The sequence below is a fragment of the Mustela nivalis genome (assembly GCF_964662115.1).
Source record: "Mustela nivalis genome assembly, chromosome: 1".
NCBI lineage: Eukaryota > Metazoa > Chordata > Mammalia > Carnivora > Mustelidae > Mustela > Mustela nivalis.
The window spans coordinates 208,116,802-208,133,813 of NC_139020.1; the positions used below are offsets into that span (position 1 = coordinate 208,116,802).

Below are 17,012 nucleotides of genomic sequence, written 5' to 3' on the forward strand. Positions count from 1 at the left end.
CCAGGACCCTGAGATCATGACCTGAGCTGAAGGCAGCAGCTTAATCCACTGAGCCACCCAGGCGTCCCAAATAAATAAAATCTTAAAAAAGACAAAAAAGATTTATTTATTTATTTATTTTAGAGCACGAGCAGGAGGGACAGAGGGAGAGTCCTAAGCAGGTTCCACTGAGCACAGAGCCCAACATGGGGCTCCATCCTGCAACCCCAAGATCAGAACCTGAGCTGAAACCAAGAGTCTGTCGCTCAACCAACTGTTACCACCCAGGCACCCCACAAAGTTTTAATGAACACTCGCTGTGAACACCTCAGAAAACATCTTTACTTATTTTTTTTTCCTTGTGAACAAAATAATTCGTGACTGTACAAGGCAAAATTCTAAAAATACAAAAGTGTTTGGCACAGTGGAAGGTGCCATGGTCCCAAATGGTTGAAATGCCTGCTGTTGTCAACACGTTGGAGTGTCTCCTGCCAGACCTTTTTCTGATAGGTTGGATCTTTAGAATCTTGGTTTGCTGTTGTATTTTTTTATTGAGGTATCCTATGCACACATTTTGTGCACAGATCGTGTACAAAAATGTATAGTTTTCAAACAATATCCTGTATTAGCAACACTAAGACTGGGTGTAGAGTGTCTGCCCTACCCATCCCTGGGTCCTTCCCCTCACTTCCCCCAAGGGTGATTGAAGATTGCTCTCCTTACCTCTCCTCTTCTGTTTGTCCTCTGGACCATTCCACCACTAGATCATGGGGTCTTTCAGAAGGTCTTGAAAATCCCAGAAGTTTATGTAAAGTTATGTATTTCTGAACTAAAGGTCTACTGTCAGTTTTCCAGAGGGCTCTGTGAACCAAGAGGCCTTTCAGAAATGAAAAATATTGTTGCCCACAAGCAATCTCCAAGGCCCATTTAGTCATCCTTGTTTTTTGCTTTTTGGGTTTTTTTTTTAAAGATTTTATTTATTTATTTGACAGATATCACAAGTAGGCAGAGAGAAAGGAGGAAGCAGGCTCCCCGCTGAGCAGGGAGCCCGATGTGGGGCTCGATCCCAAGACTCTGGGACCATGACCCGAGCCAAAGGCAGAGGCTTAACTGACTGAGCCACCCAGGCACCCCCCAAAGCCTTTTTATTTTTTTTAAGATTTTATTTATTTGACAGAGAAACAGTGAGAGAGGGAACACAAGCAGGGGGGGAGTGGGAAAGGGAGAAGCAGACTCCCTGCTGAGCAGGGAACCCAATGTGGGGCTCTATCCTAGGACCCCAGCATCATGACCTGAGCTGAAGGCAAACTGTTAACTGACTGAGCCACCCAGGCACCCCACAATGAAGCCAATTTTTTTAAGTGTCCAGTTCAGTGGTATGAAACACATTCACACTTGTGTAACCATCCCCACCACCCACCTCCAGGACTCTTTCCTCTTCCCAAACTAAAACTGGCCACATTAAACACTGACTCTTCACCACCCCACCTGGCAACCCTTGGTCTACTTTTTGTCTCTATGTATTTAACTACTGGAGGAACTTCAAATAAATGCAACCATGCAGTGGTTGTCTTTTTAAGACTGACTGACTTCAACGAGCATGATGTCCTCAAGGTTCATCCATATCACAACTGTCAGAATTTTCTTTTTAAGACTGAGTAACAACATCCCTTTGTATGGCTACATCTCATCTTGTTCAACCATCCATCAGTGGGACACTTGGGTTGCTCCCACCTCTTTGGCTATCACAAATCACTTTGGGTGTAGAAATAGCTCCAAATCCTTGCTTTCAATTTTGGGGCTATATACCTAGAAGTGAAATTTCTGGGTTATTCCATTTTTAATTCTGTGAGCACCCGCCATATTGTTTTACATAGTGGAGGCGCCATTTTACATTTCTACCCACAATGCACAAGGGTTCGTCCAATACCCTCTCCACTCCTGCCAATACTTTTTTTTTTTTTTTAATAGTCTCCAACCTAACAGTTGTGAGGTGTTTCTCGCTTTGATTTTTGGAAGGGAGGTGAATGACCTTTTTTGACAGGAGCATTTATATCTGTCAGGCTACGGTTGTGCAATCCCAAATGGCTTATCTCATGAACACCCCACCCCAGCTGATAAGAGAGCTATCATTAGCCCCTGGTTTAGAAAGTTTAGAGCTTGCCAAGGTCACAGGTAATCTGGAGAACCAGAAACTGAACCCCTGACGTCTTATCTCCTCGTTATTTCACTCTGCATTGGTAGTAATCCACCCCCTTTAGACATGGAGAATATGAGCTCCGGCCACCAAAGGTCACACAGTTGAGGTAACAGAGCAATCCTAGCCTAAGAGCTCAGCCAACAGGAGGAGAGTGTTGCTCGCCATAAATGCTGACTCCGGGGACGCAACTCCACGCCCACCCACCCACGTTTCTTCCAAAGTGATAGCTACCCCATGAGACAAAGGCTGGGGAGCTTCTTGGCCTAAAAATCTGGAGATGGTCTTCTGGAGTCCTACACCTGAAATAACGCACAAAATCCAAACGTGTGTGGATGTGGCGTGTAGTTTTCCGAGGAAGAGCCTGTGTCCCTGCTTTGATCAAATTTCAAAGAGACCTGTGACCTGGGTTAAGATTAAATCAATCCTTCAACCCTAAGGGTGCTCCCAGCTCCAGGACCGCTGTAAAAATATAAAAACAACCCTTGGGGTCATCACAAAAACTGTCTCTTCAAAGCAAAGTAAGCTCTGGGGGTGCCTGGCCGGCTCAGTAGGTAGAACATGCGACTGTTGATCTCAGGGTCATGGGTTCAAGCCCCACGTTGGGTGTAGCGATGACTTAAATAAATAAAACTTTAAAAAAATAATAAAGTAAGCTCTGAGGAAGAAGGTGGCCCCAGGCATGGGGCGGGGGACCTGTCAGAGTCCTGATGGGCAATCAAATCACATTTCCTGACCGCTCTGTGGTAGCTTCTCTCCTTCCTCCCTGGTGATGCCTTCTCTGTTCTGCTCATTTCTCCTCTTTGCCTACAGTCAGAGGGTCTCAGTGCTTGGTTCTTACACTCCCTCTTCCTTATTCTTTCCTAGGGTGCTGACATCTGGTCTCAGGTGCATCTGGACAACCGGCTTTTATTCCCAGCCTAAGTGTCTCTGCAGACTCACAGCCAAGCAAGCACCTTCTCGATAGTTCCATGTGGCCATTCCCCAGCTACAAAGAACTTCCCTAAATCTTTCACTTCATGGAGCCCCTCCCCTCCATGCCTGTTCCTCTCCCTCTTGCCCACAAGCACCACCACCCATCCAGATGTTTGGGCCAAACACCCAGAAAGCAACTTCTTCCTTTTCCTCATTCTGCACATCCAGCTGGCCCTGAAATTCTCTGGACTCTGGAAGATCGGGAAGCCAGTTTATTCCATAGCTCTCCCCTACACAGTGCCTTCTAACGCTTCCTGTTATACTGGAATAAAGTCTCAGGGCTCCCAGAAACCCTCTCTCTACTCCTCTCCGGCCACTTAGACCTCCTCAGTATTCCTCAAACAAACTAAAAATTTCCCCACTTTATTGTCCTTTCTGTCCATAGGCTCTTTCTTTTGCTTGGTGCTGGTTTCCCAACATCATTTTATCCTCAGATCCCAGTTCCTGGTTCCTATGTCCCCTGCCCAGAGAGTCAGTCCTGCCCCTGACCACATAGCCTCAAGTCACTTCCTTCCCTACCCCTAACTCCAGGGACGCTATCCTAGACCCTGCTGGAGGGCCTTCAAAGCACATGTTCCTCACTAAAATGATTCTGTTCGTTTGTTTCCTTGTGAGGCCTCGCCACTAGAGCAGTGGCCTTCAGGGTTTTTTGTGGGACCTACAGTAAGACAGAAATTTCACACGTGACCCAGAAATCCAGGTGTTACGGCTGGATTATTCCCAGGGTGACTGCCTTTAAACAATGGCATTGATCTTGCTCACAGATCCACAGTTTCTTTTTTTAAAGATTTATTTATTTATTTATTTGACAGAGAAATCACAAGTAGGCAGAGAGGCAGGCAGAGAGACGAGAGGCAGGGAAGCGGGCTTCCCCCTGAGCAGAGAGCCCATGCAGGCCTCTACCCCAGGACCCTGACCATGACCCGAGCTGAAGGCAAAGGCTTAACCCACTGAGCCCCCCCAGGCGCCCAGATCTGCAATTTCAACAGAGCTTGGTGGGGCCAGCTGTCTCTGGTCCTCCTGGTGTTGGCTGTGATGGCTCCAAGGCTGGGGGCTGAAGTCTTTTCAGTGCTCACTCGCTCACTTGTCTGATGGTTGACGCTGGCTTCCACTGCGGCCTCATCTGGGAGGCTCTTGGGTTCCCCGCAACACGGCAGCTGGGCTCTGAGACAGAGTATCCCCAAACCCAGAGAGAGGTCAGGAAAGCAAGAGAGACCACAAGCTAGCACAAGGCAGAAGCTGCACCCTAGTTTCTGACCGAGGCTCGTAATTCAGAATATCCTTTCTGCCACATTTTTATTCTGTTGCACAAAGTCCTGCCGAAATTCAAAAGGAAAACGAGAGTCTGCCTCTTGATGGGGAGTGGCAAGGTTGGAACTATTTCCGTAGCCATTTTTTGAAAATATAATGTCACACCCAGTACACAGTTGCAGATTTTGGAGTTCCCCAAAACAATACTATTTCTGTACACAATGCACTGATTTTTTTCCCTCATTGTATTTTGTAGAAAATACTGGTCATAACCTGCTGAATTGATTTCTTTACCACAGTTTGATAAATTTGTCACGTAAATGGGCAAGTTGTTTCTTCTCTCTACTATAGCCCTTCGCACAGCATGATGTTGTGGTGTTTTAGTTAGGCTGGCGGCCTCACTTACTAGTGTTCTGTGTAGGTTTGATTTAATGCCTTAATACAGTGCTCACGGAATACCCAGTACCGTCCTCACTTAATTCTCACGTCAACCCCTAAGTAGGTACTATTATGACCCCCATTTTACTCAAGAGGAAAAGGAGGCACAGAGGGGTGAAGTCATTTGCACGGGGAACAAAGGTAGTAAGTGGGATTCGAACCCCATAAATCTGGCTGCAGACTCCATCTTGCTATGCAGCCTGTTATGGAACTGATTTATTTATTACGTTGATTGTGAGTTCCCCACGCACACTCTATTGAACGTCAGCTCCACGAGACGCAGTCCTACGGCTTTCGCCCCTAGAACCCCGCCCTGGAGGCCGTGGGCTGCCAAGAAAACAAACAGCTTCGGGACCTGCCAGACGCTTTCCAGCCTGCGCAGGCGCATCACGCAGGACTCCCGCGGGCACACACCTCCCCTCCCTGCGCCGATTAGCCATCGCCGGAGACTGACGGAGGCGCCAGCGCAGGCGCACTAGGCCAGACCTGAAGCTACCTCCCGCCCACTCCCTGATGACTGATGGAGGACCAAGCCAATGGAAACGGCAGTCTTTGGGAAAGGGGCGGGCCCTGAGGGCAGTTAAACTTGCGCGGGAATGGTCCTGGCGTAGTCATGGCGGCCTTCCGCGACATGGAAGAGGTGAGCCAGGGTTTGCTGAGCCTGCTAGGCGCTAACCGCGCGGAGGCACAGCAACGGCGGCTGCTGGGACGCCACGAACAAGTGGTGGAGCGCCTGCTGGAGACGCAAGACAACGCCGAGCAACGGCTGCGAGGTCAGGGCTGGGGCCGGGGGCGGCCGAGACCCAGGCCCGCGTTATGGCAGGGGGCGGCAGGTCCGCCTTGAAACCCTCCCTCCTGGGCGCTCCCATCCCTGCCTCGTTTTCCCGTAGACACCGCCCCCTCTGAGCCTTAGTTTCCTCCCCACCCGTGAAATGGGCTTCAGGATGGCAGCCACCTCCCTGGGAGTTAGTTGGTGAATATTAGGAGTTCGCAGGGTCTGGCCCAACGCTGAGCGTTCCGTGAGCAGGAGCTGGGGAACTCAGGGTCCGGAGTGGGGCTCAGGAGTCAAAGCACCGAGTTTAGCTCCCAGCATCCGCACTTCCTGAGGTGGTTCAGCTGTTTTACCGAGCACCTGCTGTGTGCCAGGTAGCGTGCCAGTCCAGGGTGGAAGCGAGAAGGAAACAGACAAAATCCCTTAGGAGGATTGTTAATGCTAGTGGGGGGAGGTCAGAAAATAAACAAGAAAAATGGGTAAGTCGGGAATAATGGGCTAAGGAGAAATACTGGATTGTATAGGAGGGTGTGGTGATGTTTTGGGGCGGGTCAGTGAAAGCCTTTTGGAAAGAGGATGTTTTAGCAGAAACCCAAGGAGGCTTGGGAGGGAGCCAGGGCCGTGGTGGGATTAAACAAATCCTGGGAAAGTGCCTCCTGCTTTACATGGAGAGAACAGTGGATAGATAATACCATTTACGTGAAATTTAAGACACCAGCAAATGTAAGACTCTTGAAGTTAAGGGAAAAAAGCTTTGCTGATAAATATCTTAACATGCTGGAGAGAGAGGATTTGATTGAGCCTCTCCCACAGGTGAGAGGGGCTCACTCAGCCTCCGACCTGGATTTCATGAGGCTTGTGGCCCCAGTCCAGTGGCTGCCCTCTCAAGCCTCAGTGTCCTCATCTGTAAAATGGGACCACTGATAGCACCCATTGTTACTGCTCTCAGTGCCAGGTTTTTATGGCTTTTAAGGCTAACAATGTTGGGGTGGTATAAAATTGTTGGAAGACTTACCATTTTAGCCATTTTTAAGGGTCAGTTCAGTGGTGTTAAGCACATTGACATCATTGCCACCAACCCCACCGTCCATCTCCAGAATGTTTTCATTGTCCGCAACTGAAACTGTATTCGTTAAACACTAACTCCCCATTTCCCCTCCTCCCCGCCCCTGGCACCCACCATTCTGCTTCCCGTCTCTATGGATTTTGAACTATTCTAGGGGCCTCATATAAACTGGAGTCCTGGAATTTTGTGTCTGGCTTATTTTCTTTTTATTTTTTATATTTCGTGTCTGGCTTATTTCATTGAGCACAATGGTTTCTTTTTATTATTTATTTATTTATTTATTTATTTAAAGAGAATAACTTTTTTTTTAAAGATTTTATTTATTTATTTGACAGAGACCACAAGTGGGCAGAGAAGCAGGCAGAGAGAGAGAGAGAGAGAAGAAGGGAAGCAGACACCCCACTGAGCAGAGAGTCTGATACAGGGCTGGATCCAAGGACCCTGGGATCATGACCTGGGCCGAAGGCAGCGGCTTTAACCCACTGAGCCACCCAGGCGCCCCTTTATTTATTTATTTTTTAAAATTTTATTCATTTAGGGCGCCTGGGTGGCTCAGTGGGTTGAGCCGCTGCCTTCGGCTCAGGTCATGATCTCAGGGTCCTGGGATCGAGTTCCGCATCGGGCTCTCTGCTCGGCAGGGAGCCTGCTTCCTCCTCTCTCTCTCTCTCTCTCTGCCTGCCTCTCTGCCTACTTGTGATCTCTCTCTGTCAAATAAATAAAAATAAAAAATCTTTAAAAAAAAAAAAGATTTTATTCATTTATTTGGACAGAGAGACAAACTCTCTGTCTCTCTTGTGCTGCACGCAGCAGGAGGAACAGCAGGCAGAGGCAGAGGGAGGAGCCCACTCCCCGCCGAGCAGGGAGCCTGATGCTGGGCTCCATCTCAGGTCCCTGGGATCAGTTAAGCAGCTGCTTAACTGATTGAGGCACTCACTTAGCACAATGTTTTGAAGATTCATCCACGTTGTAGCGAGTCAGAATTTCCTTTCCTTGTAGGGCTGAATAATATTCCACTGTATGGCCATACCTGATTTTGTTTGTCCATTCATCCACTGACGGACCGTTGGTAGCTTCCAGCCCCCCGCCCCCCGCGGCTGTGAATAATGCTGCCATGAACATGGGTGTGCAAATATCTCTTTGGGTCCCTGCTTTCAATTCTTCTTTTTGCATTTTCCCAGAAGTGGAATCACTAGATCACATGGTAATTTGATATTTAATCTTTGAGAAACTGTCATCCGGTTTTCTGCAGTGGTTTCGTTGCCAGGGTTTTTTTGTTTTTTGTTGTTTTTTTTTTTTAATGCCTTTTTACAGTTATATGTCACACGGAGATGCTGTTTGGGTTGAGACTGAAATGACCTAGGAGCTAGGCAGGGGATGGGTTGGGGGAAGAGTGTTCCTGGCAGAGGTGACTGCAAATGCCAAGGTCACAAGGTGAGAGTGAGCTTGGAGACCCAGGAGAAAGTGCTGAAGGTGAGATCAGCCACAGCAAGACCCTGCCGGCAACAGGAGTTTGGAGGTTGTAAGTGCGGTGGATGCCCAGTCAGAGTCGTCTTCTCTCCTCCGCCTCTCTCGTTCCTCCCCACTCCCCACTCCATTCCCTCCCCCTCCATTGATGGTTTGGGGAGAAGATGGCATCACCCAGACTGCCTGGGTTTTAGCAGAACGGATGGAGTTGGGGCTGGGGAGACAGGAGTCAGTGGACCGGGAAGCTGGGATTCAGTTCAGATCCGGGCTTCAGAGCTAAGCGTCTGTGGGCAAGTCACTGAACATCCTGGGGCTTCTTGTCCACCTCTCCATGGGGGCAGGGCTAAAGCCGCATCCCTCAGAGGCTTGTGAGGGAGGAGGACCCTCCCAGGGAGGAATCCAAGGAGACTCAGATTGTCTGTGAGGAGGGTGAGGGGAGAAGGGGCAGGAAGGCTGCAGAAGAGAACCAGACCCTCAGCTATCCTAACAGGAAGTCAGCAGGCACTGTTTAAAAGAGACAAATCGAGAAATAGCAGCATAAGCAGATTATTTAGAAATGCGAAGGTCAAAGCCAGAGAAAACAGTGATGAGTTGAAAGTGGCTGCTTCAGAGGGGTGGAGAGGCTGGCGGGGGCCGGGGGTGCCTGTGTGTGTTTAAATTTTCACAGCCATATCCATATAATATTTTGATGAAAAATTAACTTAATGTAAGTTTGTAAACACTTCAACGCCAGCCCTTTGGGAAGCATTTCCATCTGTGCCTCCTTTAGGTTGGCGGGTTTCTCCAGCTGTCTGGGAAGGAACATGGTAACCTTGTTAGGGTGTTTTTGATCTTTCTGGATGTTTTGTTCAAAGCATGTTTATTCCGAGTAGGTGCTGGTGATCTATGGTAACTAAGATGCAATCCCTGATTCGAGAAGGAAAGAGGAGGAATGAATCATTCGGAACTGGGGTGCTGTCAGGGAAGTATGGCCGCACCCTAGGAGGGAGAGGAGAGTGTCCAGCTGCCCAAGTTGTGCACTGTGCAGGAGGTCTAGAAGGCTGGGTCCAGGAGTGCACAATGGGCAGGAGCACAGCGGCATTCCATAGTGGACAGGCAGGTGGAGACCCGGCCCTGTAAAAAGAAACGGGGCTTATTTGCAGAATGATGAGGTATCTCTGTGGCCAGAGCAGTGAGGAGAGCACACGGTGGGGTGAAAAGTAGCGAGAAAGGCTATCGATGAAGTTGAAGATGCTCAGAGGGACCCGGGCCTTATCTTTTAGACACTAGTGAGCCATGGGTGGTCTTTGAGGAGGGGAGGGACTTCTCATTTGGTCTCTAAGGCAGCCACCATAGAGGCAGAGAGCAGAAGGGATTGGCAATAAGAGAGACCAAAGCAGGGAGCGGGGGTGGGGGGGAGGCTGTTGGGTTGATCCTGGAGGAACCCGTGGGGGGGTTCCTGCTGGCCAGGAGGAGGGGACTGGCCAGGCCAGGCCTGGATCGCTAATTGGATGTGGAAAGCAAGGGCCAAGCTTCTTACTTGGGCAATAGAGTTGAACGTGACATCATAAATTAAGACTAGGAGTGCAAGGAAAGGCTGGAGTGGTTGATTTCTTGATTTCTTTACCCATTTGTTCATTTTTGGGGGCGGATTCAAATGTGTTTTGGTGACATGGAAGTACTTTTGCGAGGTCTGGGTAGAACAGAGTGGTGGGCTTTTGGAAACAGGACCAGCAGTTTGGGGAGCCGTAGGCGAGGAAGCAAGGAGTGGCCAAGGCTCCGGCACGGGCAGGCCCAGGAGAAACCACGCGCGAGGGCCTCAGCCTTCTCTCCCCCACCCCCAGAGATCCTGGCCATGGAGGAAGAAGTGGCCCAGAGCCTCCTTGATGCCAAAGAGCGGGCGCACCAGGGCGGCGTCGAGTTGCAGCAGCTCCAAGAGGAGCTTCAGAAGGCGGGCGAGGAGGACGCCTGCGTGAAGGCCAGCCTCCAATATCCTTCCCGCTGCGTGCGGCGGCCGGGCCTCGGGCTCACCGCGGGGCCGCCGGCTCATTCCCGCTGGGCGCTGGGCTTCGAGCCAGGGACCCTGGGCCTCCCCGTGGCTGGGGTTAGCACGGGCAGCCCCCCCTCCAGAGCGAGGCGACCTTAACTGCCTGCTTTACTCAGCTCACCCGAGAGCTGGAGGAGCTCAAGGAGATCGAGGCGGGTCTGGAGAGACAGGAAAGGGAAGTGGACGAAGACACGACGGTCACCATCCCCTCGGCTGTGTAGGTCCCCCTGGCACTCAGGGCGGCGGGTGTGATCGACAGCTCTGAGCTGGAGTCCATGCCCGGGTGACTTTCTTTTCTCTCTCTCTCTCTCTCTCTCTCTCTCTCTCTCTCGTGTGTGTGTGTGTGTGTGTGTGTGTGTGTGTGTTCTCATACAGGTACGTGGCTCAGCTTTATCACCGAATCAGTAAAATCGAGTGGGACTACGAGAGTGAGGCGGGCATGGTCAAAGGCAGTATCCTTTGCGGAGAAAGCAGAGCCGGGTGCGCCGCTGGTGGCGATGGGGGGTGTGGAGCCGCTGTGAACCGCTGTCCAGCAGGTCCCCCAAACCCCCGGAGGACCCCGCAGCCCCCCTTCTGGGTACAAACACAAAAATACGGAAAGCAGAATATCGAAGAGATAGTTGTACACCTGTGTGCGTGACGGCGGTGGTCCCCACGGCCAAAAGGTGGGAGCGACCCAGTGATGGCGTGGCAGATTGCTGGGTAAGCACACGCTGGTGTACCCATCCTTGAGGTATGTTCCGCGTAGTAAGGGAGAAGTTTCTGGCACATACTAGAACATGGATGTACCTGGAGGACATGGTAAGTGAAACCAGCCGGACATAACAAACGGGTATCTTGTTCCACAGACAGGAAGGGTCCCTAGGGGAGTCAAAGCCACAGAGACAGGAAGTAGACGGCAGGCGCCCGGGGGAAGGGGAAGGGGAGTCTCTGGTCCATGGGGAAGATGGAAAGTTCTGGAGACAATAGTGGGGATGGCTGCACAACCCTGTGCCTGTACTTAATGCCACTGAGCTCTACACTTAAAAACTTGCTAAAATGGTAGATTTTATATGTATTTCAGCACAATGTTTTGTAAAGAGTACACTATCAGAAATCAACTTTTTGTTCACAGAAATCTCGTTCAGTCTCTAAATACGGTCTTACAGTTTCTTCAGAGGGGTATCCTTTGCTCCTGGGGTCCCGGGGGTGCCGTGTGTGTCAGGCTTCCTTACATCTGCGCCCTCAGTCCATCACGGCCCCAGCGTGGCCCAGCCTCTCCACCTGGACAGCACCCAGCTCTCCAAGAAGTTCATCAGCGACTATCTCTGGAGCCTGGTGGACACAGACTGGTAGCCGGGGGCCTCAGGGACACTTCCACCCACGGCACGACGCAAGCGTGCTGGGCGGTCGGTGCCTCAAGGGTGAGAGAAACTGGACATTAAATGTTTGTACACAAATAGTCTGGGTTTTTTTGGGTTTTTTGTTTGTCTTTTGGGGTTTGTCTTTTGAGGCCTTTGGCCTCAGTGCTGGCGCAGCCTTGGCTAGGGAACTTTGGAGAACTGCCCTGGAGACTAGACCCGCAGCTTTACATCGTGGCCACACTGTGCATATGGCACCATAGTGTACAATGACCCGTCCTGTGTCTTTGTCATCTGTGTTTCAAGATGGGCCCTTTTGTAGTGACTTGGAGCATAGTCTTGAGTGCCACCGTGTGCCCAGAACTGGAACATGGAGGTGCTGGCTGGAGCCCTGGCAGCCCTGTTGCCGCACGTAAGGAGGGATACAAGCCGCTAGGGTTGATGGGAGCCTGGTTGCCTGATGACCGTGGAGCTGGGTATCAGCAGCACTGGACTTTTATTTTAAGATTTTATTTAGTTATTTGAGCGAGAAAAAGAGAGAGTGAGCAGGGGGAGAGGGACTTGTACACTCCGGTCTGAGTGTGGAGCCTGACGGGAGAGCTCAGCCCCATGATCCTGAGATCATGACCCGAGCTGAAAGCAAGAGTCAGATGCTTAACCAACTGAGCCACCCAGGCGCCCCTGCACTTTTTCTTTTGAAGTAGGCTTCCCAACCAGTGTAGAGCCCAATACAGGGCTTGAACTCATGACCCTGAGATCCAGACTTGAGCTGAGATCGAGTCAGACGCTCAACCCACTGAGCCACCGAGGCGCCCCAGCACTGGACTAATTTATGAGGGGAGACTACGTAGTCTTGTGACTAAGCCAGCCAGGCGCTCCACAGGTCAAGTAAATTTTTTTTTAAGATTTTATTTATTTATTTGACAGAGATCACAAGTATGCAGAGAGAGAGGAGGAAGTAGGCTCCCCGTTGAGCAGAGAGCCCAATTCGGGGCTCAACCCCAGGACCCTGGGATCATGACCTGAGCCGAAGGCAGAGGCTTTAACCCACTGAGCCTCTCAGGCGCCCCAGCTCAAGTAAATCTAACTGATGCAGCATCCAACCCAGGCCGAACTCCATGTCCCCCCTCCCCTGCCCCCAATGACCTGGGGTACCGCTGAGAATGGGAAGCTTGAGGCCAGCCTGCCTGCCTGAGGGCAGAGAAGGGAAGTAGTTTCCCCTCAAACCTAGGGGCTGCCTTCTATGTACAGCCCGGTCGGGAGGTATGGCACGGTCACACGAGCCTCTGGGTCCTCTGGTCTGGGGTTTTTACACGGCCGCATAACGGAGCTGTTTCTAGAAGGTGCCGGGTTACAGTGGTTTCTGACTGGAGAGGAGGCATTCCAGGCAGAACAGTGAGCAGGAGGTTCCAGCGGCTTCTGAGTGATCATGGGCACCAGACACGGTCCACTCAGGTCACCCTTGCGGGTTCTGGGGCAGGAAGCCTGCCTGTCAGACTCTAGGGGGATGGACCAGTTCACTCGGTTCACAGGGATTCCCAGAACCTTCGAAGTTCTGTTTCTATGCCAAGGGCTTGGCTTTACGTGTTCGAGTAAATGGTCTCATAATTCCTTCTGAGCTGTTTTCATTTTCAAGATCGGTAGGTAGGGTCTTTTATGGCATGAAATAGGCGCAGAGCCTCCTGTTTGTACCATCAGCCTCCAAGGGGCAAAACTCTTGAACTTGACCAGGGTTTTCCCACCTCAGCCCTAGGGACATCAGGCCCAGTCATCCTCTGTGGTACAGGCTGTCCTGGACATTGCAGGACCTTGAGCAGCATTCCCGGCCCCCACCCTCTGGATGCCAGGAGACCCCCTCAGTCGAGCACACGTGAGGCAGTGCCCCCCCACCCTGCAGCCTCAGCCAAGAACCGGCCAGGTGGCCACACGTGGTCATCTGAGTAGCTGCTGTCATGCTGGTGGGACTTCTGCTAACAGCTGGCCTCCACCTGCTTGATGGCAGCGGGGAAGGTGCCAGCAGTGCACCCTGCTGTGGGGGGGGGAGCGGTTAGGGGGGAGCACGTGAGAATCCGACCAGCCCAGCTGAGAGCCCCTGGGCAGGCGACCCGCCCATCCTTGCATCAAGCAGGCCTGCAGGTGCCTGGGAGAGGCAAGCAGGTGTGCGCCATGGAGCTCGCTGCAGACCACAGCCCGAGAGCGCCCGAGGCCCAGGCCCTAAAGCCCTCCGTGGGCCGGCTCTCCCTCCACGCAGTCGCTTTGCTTGGTTCTGGGAGGGGGCCGAGGAGGTATTGGCCAGCTTGGAGCTCAGTTTCCCCCAAAAGAAGACGGTCCCTCCCAGACAGCAACACCCACCACCACCCCCGGGGACTGGCCAGCGGCGTGAGCAATTGGGTAAGGAACGTGGCCAGGCGGGCGGGTGCAGGGAGGCGCCTGAGCTCACAGGGGCCGGGAGAGGACCCGGCCCTCCACATGCCTGGGCCCTGACTCACTGCCCAGGGCTGGCTGGGTGCCCAGGACAGCCGGCAGGCCAGCCTCAGACCCACAGCCTCCAGGGTGCTCCCCCACCCCCACCCCTGCGCGGCCTTCCTCGGAGAGCCGCCCCGGCAGTGGTGGTCACCCGCCCCGGGACTCCGGAGGCCGGCCACGGGCCTGCTGTGGGTTTGGCCCAGCCTGGCTGAAGGAGAAGTGAGATCCGTGTCCCCATGCCCGCGAGTGGGGAGTCAGCTCACTGGCCTTGTGCCCGTAGAGCGGAGGCTTGACCCTCTTCCCCTCGTGTGCCCCCCAGCGCCTTCCCAAGCCGGGAAAGAGCATTCATCTTACAGACGGGCTGACAGGCACGGAATGGTCCGGTCACATGCCCAAAGTCACAGGACAGTGATACCCCTGGAGTCTGAGCCCCCACAGTAGGGCTGAGGGGTCCTTGGAGGAGCAGCTCGGCTTTGCCAACGAGGGGCGGCCTCGGAGGTGGCAGCCCCTTTTTCAAGGTGACCCGGGGAGAAAGAGGCCCAGCAGTGGGGAGCACGGGCCTGTGTTGTTGGAGCTGCAAAGCTGATGTTCCCTATAAAGTCATCGCGGATAGTTGGCCACAAGTCAGAGGTCTGAAGGCCCAGCTGACCTGGCTTGTAGTCGGTGTTCTGGGGAAAGAGCTCAGGAAATGCTGAGGGAGAGTGGAGGCCCTCACACTCCGCAGTTGTGGGGCCAGTCCCGAGCTGGCTGCCCCCGAGGGGCCCTGGGCCTCTTTCTCTAAACCCCCAGGACTTTTGTTGCCCTGGGTGGCCCACCCAGTGTCCCCCACCTCTGTCCCCACGTGAGCTGTGAATAGAGCTCTTCCTAGTTCATATATGGGGGGACGTGGCTGGTGGTGAGCATGAGTGCGTGTGCCTGGGACACGGGGTTCTGGGGCTGGAATCAAACCTCCGTTCTTGGATATGAGGCCCAGGCCTGATCTCTCTGGACTGGCTAGGGAGATACCGGAAAGGTTGTCCTCAAGACAGGGCTTGGGTTCCTGGGGATCCCCTGCATGTGGTCCTGGGAGCTCCTGCAGGCTCCCCAACGGACTCAGAAATGTGGGCGGGGCATCTCTGACCCACCGGACCATGCCTCGCATCAGGGAGCCACACTCCAGTGGAGGCCAAGACGAATGGGTTGAGAAGGAAACTCAGGAAACTGAGTCACAGAGAGTATACCAGTTAATTGTTTAAGTTCTCACAGGGGATGAGCAGCAGAGCCAGGGTTTGAACTGGACCCAGAGTTCGGGTACTGAACTCCCCCTTCCAGTTAGTGATAAAAGCTGTTGCTGTTCTGGGCGGGGTGGGGGGGGATTTCTATAGGAGGCCCTGGGGAGGAGGGGGGCATTGGAGCCCGGACCTGAGACTCCAGTGTGCAGAAGTGTGGAGATCATGATCCCGGCAGAGGGAACAGCAAGTGCAAAGGTGGGTGTGCAAGGGTAGCAAAGCAGTGGGGCAGGGGGTGGGGGGGATTGATCCCACAGGGTCTGGAGTAGGGAGTGGTTGCTTGATCATGCTGGGCCTGCAGTCCCCAGTAAGAACTGGAGAGGATTTCAGATTCCAGGCAGGACCAGAGTTGGGACCTGGCAAAGGGAGTCTTCAGCACAGGACACCTTGCAGTAGCCCAGCGTTTCTAGGGGGCTGGTCTTGCTGTGAACCCCGAAGCTCCCCACTCCATCCCAGGCCCAGCGTGGGAGTAGAGGCCAGGATAAGCAGAGCAGCTGGGCCTGGGAGGGTGGGGCTCCGGGAGGAGGGAGCCCCTCCACCAAGGGCAGGAAGCAAGGCTGAAACCCGAGCTTTCTGGAGTGGGAGCTGGACCAGACCCAGGAGTCCCCAGGGCTGCCCCGCCTCCACCCCCCCCCCAACTCCGCTGCCCAGCTCTGCAGGGTGGCTGATGTGACCAGGGCTCACCCTCATCCCTTGCTCAGAGAATTTACTTCCTGGGGGACTGAAGGAGGCACTGACAACCCCCTACCCACAGCCCCCCCCCAACCCCCGGCAGAGGGGAGGGGCTGGCAGGGGAAGCTGCGGGGGTGGGGGGTGAAGGGCAACCCTCTGCACACCCCCCTCCACTCCCCTCTCCCTCTCGGACCTGGGCTCAGTCCCGCAGGCTCCAGCCTGACTCACCGCAGGCAGCTGTGGTTTGGGCTGCCAGGGGTGGGGGTGGGGGCAGCAGAGGACACAAGTTGGGGGTATCAAGCTTAGGGGAGCAACTTCTTCCCGCCACCCACCCCATCCTGGCCAGAGCTACTGAGCCCTCAGAGCAGAGGAGGACAGGACTGCCAGTCCCCCACCCTGTCCTTGGGGGTGACAGTCCCCAAGCGGCAGGATGTCTCTGCTCTGGCAGAACCAGCACCATCACAGTTCTCTGGTGGCCTTCCAATAGGAGACCCTGTTAGAGCTCTAAGAATCTGTCCCCTCTACCCCTCACAGCCAGTAGGGGAAGCGACGGGGTGGCAACTATCTGCCCACGCCCCAGAGCTTCGTGAGCTGAGCCCAGTGACCCAAGCCTTTCCTTTCCCATCTGTGAAATGGGCGCTGGCTACTGTCCTCTCCTCAGGGGCCCACACGGAGGAGCAGAGGATTTAATGCCCAAGAAGTCTTTGCTCCTATTTGTCATGAAGCTCTAAGCCCTGCGTGTCCGTGTCACATGCAGGGGGTGCTGTGGGGGCACCGAGGAAGGATTTCAGTCACCAGTCCTTCAGCAGAAAACAGCTGAAGCCAGATACGGGTAAGAAGCTTCCATCACCTCTGGCCACTCCTATGCGTGCCCTTGGCCCAGGGACACCTCCCCCCCCCCCCCCCCCCGCAGTCCTGCCACCTCCCCGTCGCCGCATCCTCGGACACCTCCAGGCCCCTTCTGTTTGCCTAGCCATTTACGCTCATTTGTCCCGTTTGCCACGCGGCTGAGCATGGAATCAGTCAATCAAGCAATTATCGAGCGCCCGGTGCGGGCCCGCGGCGTCCTGTGCGGTCTGCTCAGTTTTCACCCCCAGA

At 53.4% G+C, this 17,012-nt stretch overlaps 1 protein-coding gene across 2 annotated transcripts; it reads left to right on the forward strand.

The window, feature by feature from the left end:
* The first annotated feature begins 5,200 nt into the window (after positions 1-5,200).
* On the forward strand, positions 5,201-11,609 carry SPC24 (SPC24 component of NDC80 kinetochore complex). 2 transcript variants are annotated; one of them, XM_082731668.1, is made up of 5 exons: positions 5,201-5,613; positions 9,966-10,110; positions 10,281-10,385; positions 10,544-10,620; positions 11,397-11,609. In XM_082731668.1, exons 1-5 carry the CDS (start codon positions 5,454-5,456, stop codon positions 11,501-11,503), a joined length of 594 nt encoding a protein of 197 aa, XP_082587794.1. In that variant the 5' UTR covers positions 5,201-5,453; the 3' UTR covers positions 11,504-11,609. The 2 variants fall into 2 exon arrangements, with proteins under 2 accessions (XP_082587794.1, XP_082587795.1); XM_082731669.1 differs by having other exon boundaries at positions 5,323-5,480.
* The last annotated feature ends 5,403 nt before the right edge of the window (positions 11,610-17,012 follow it).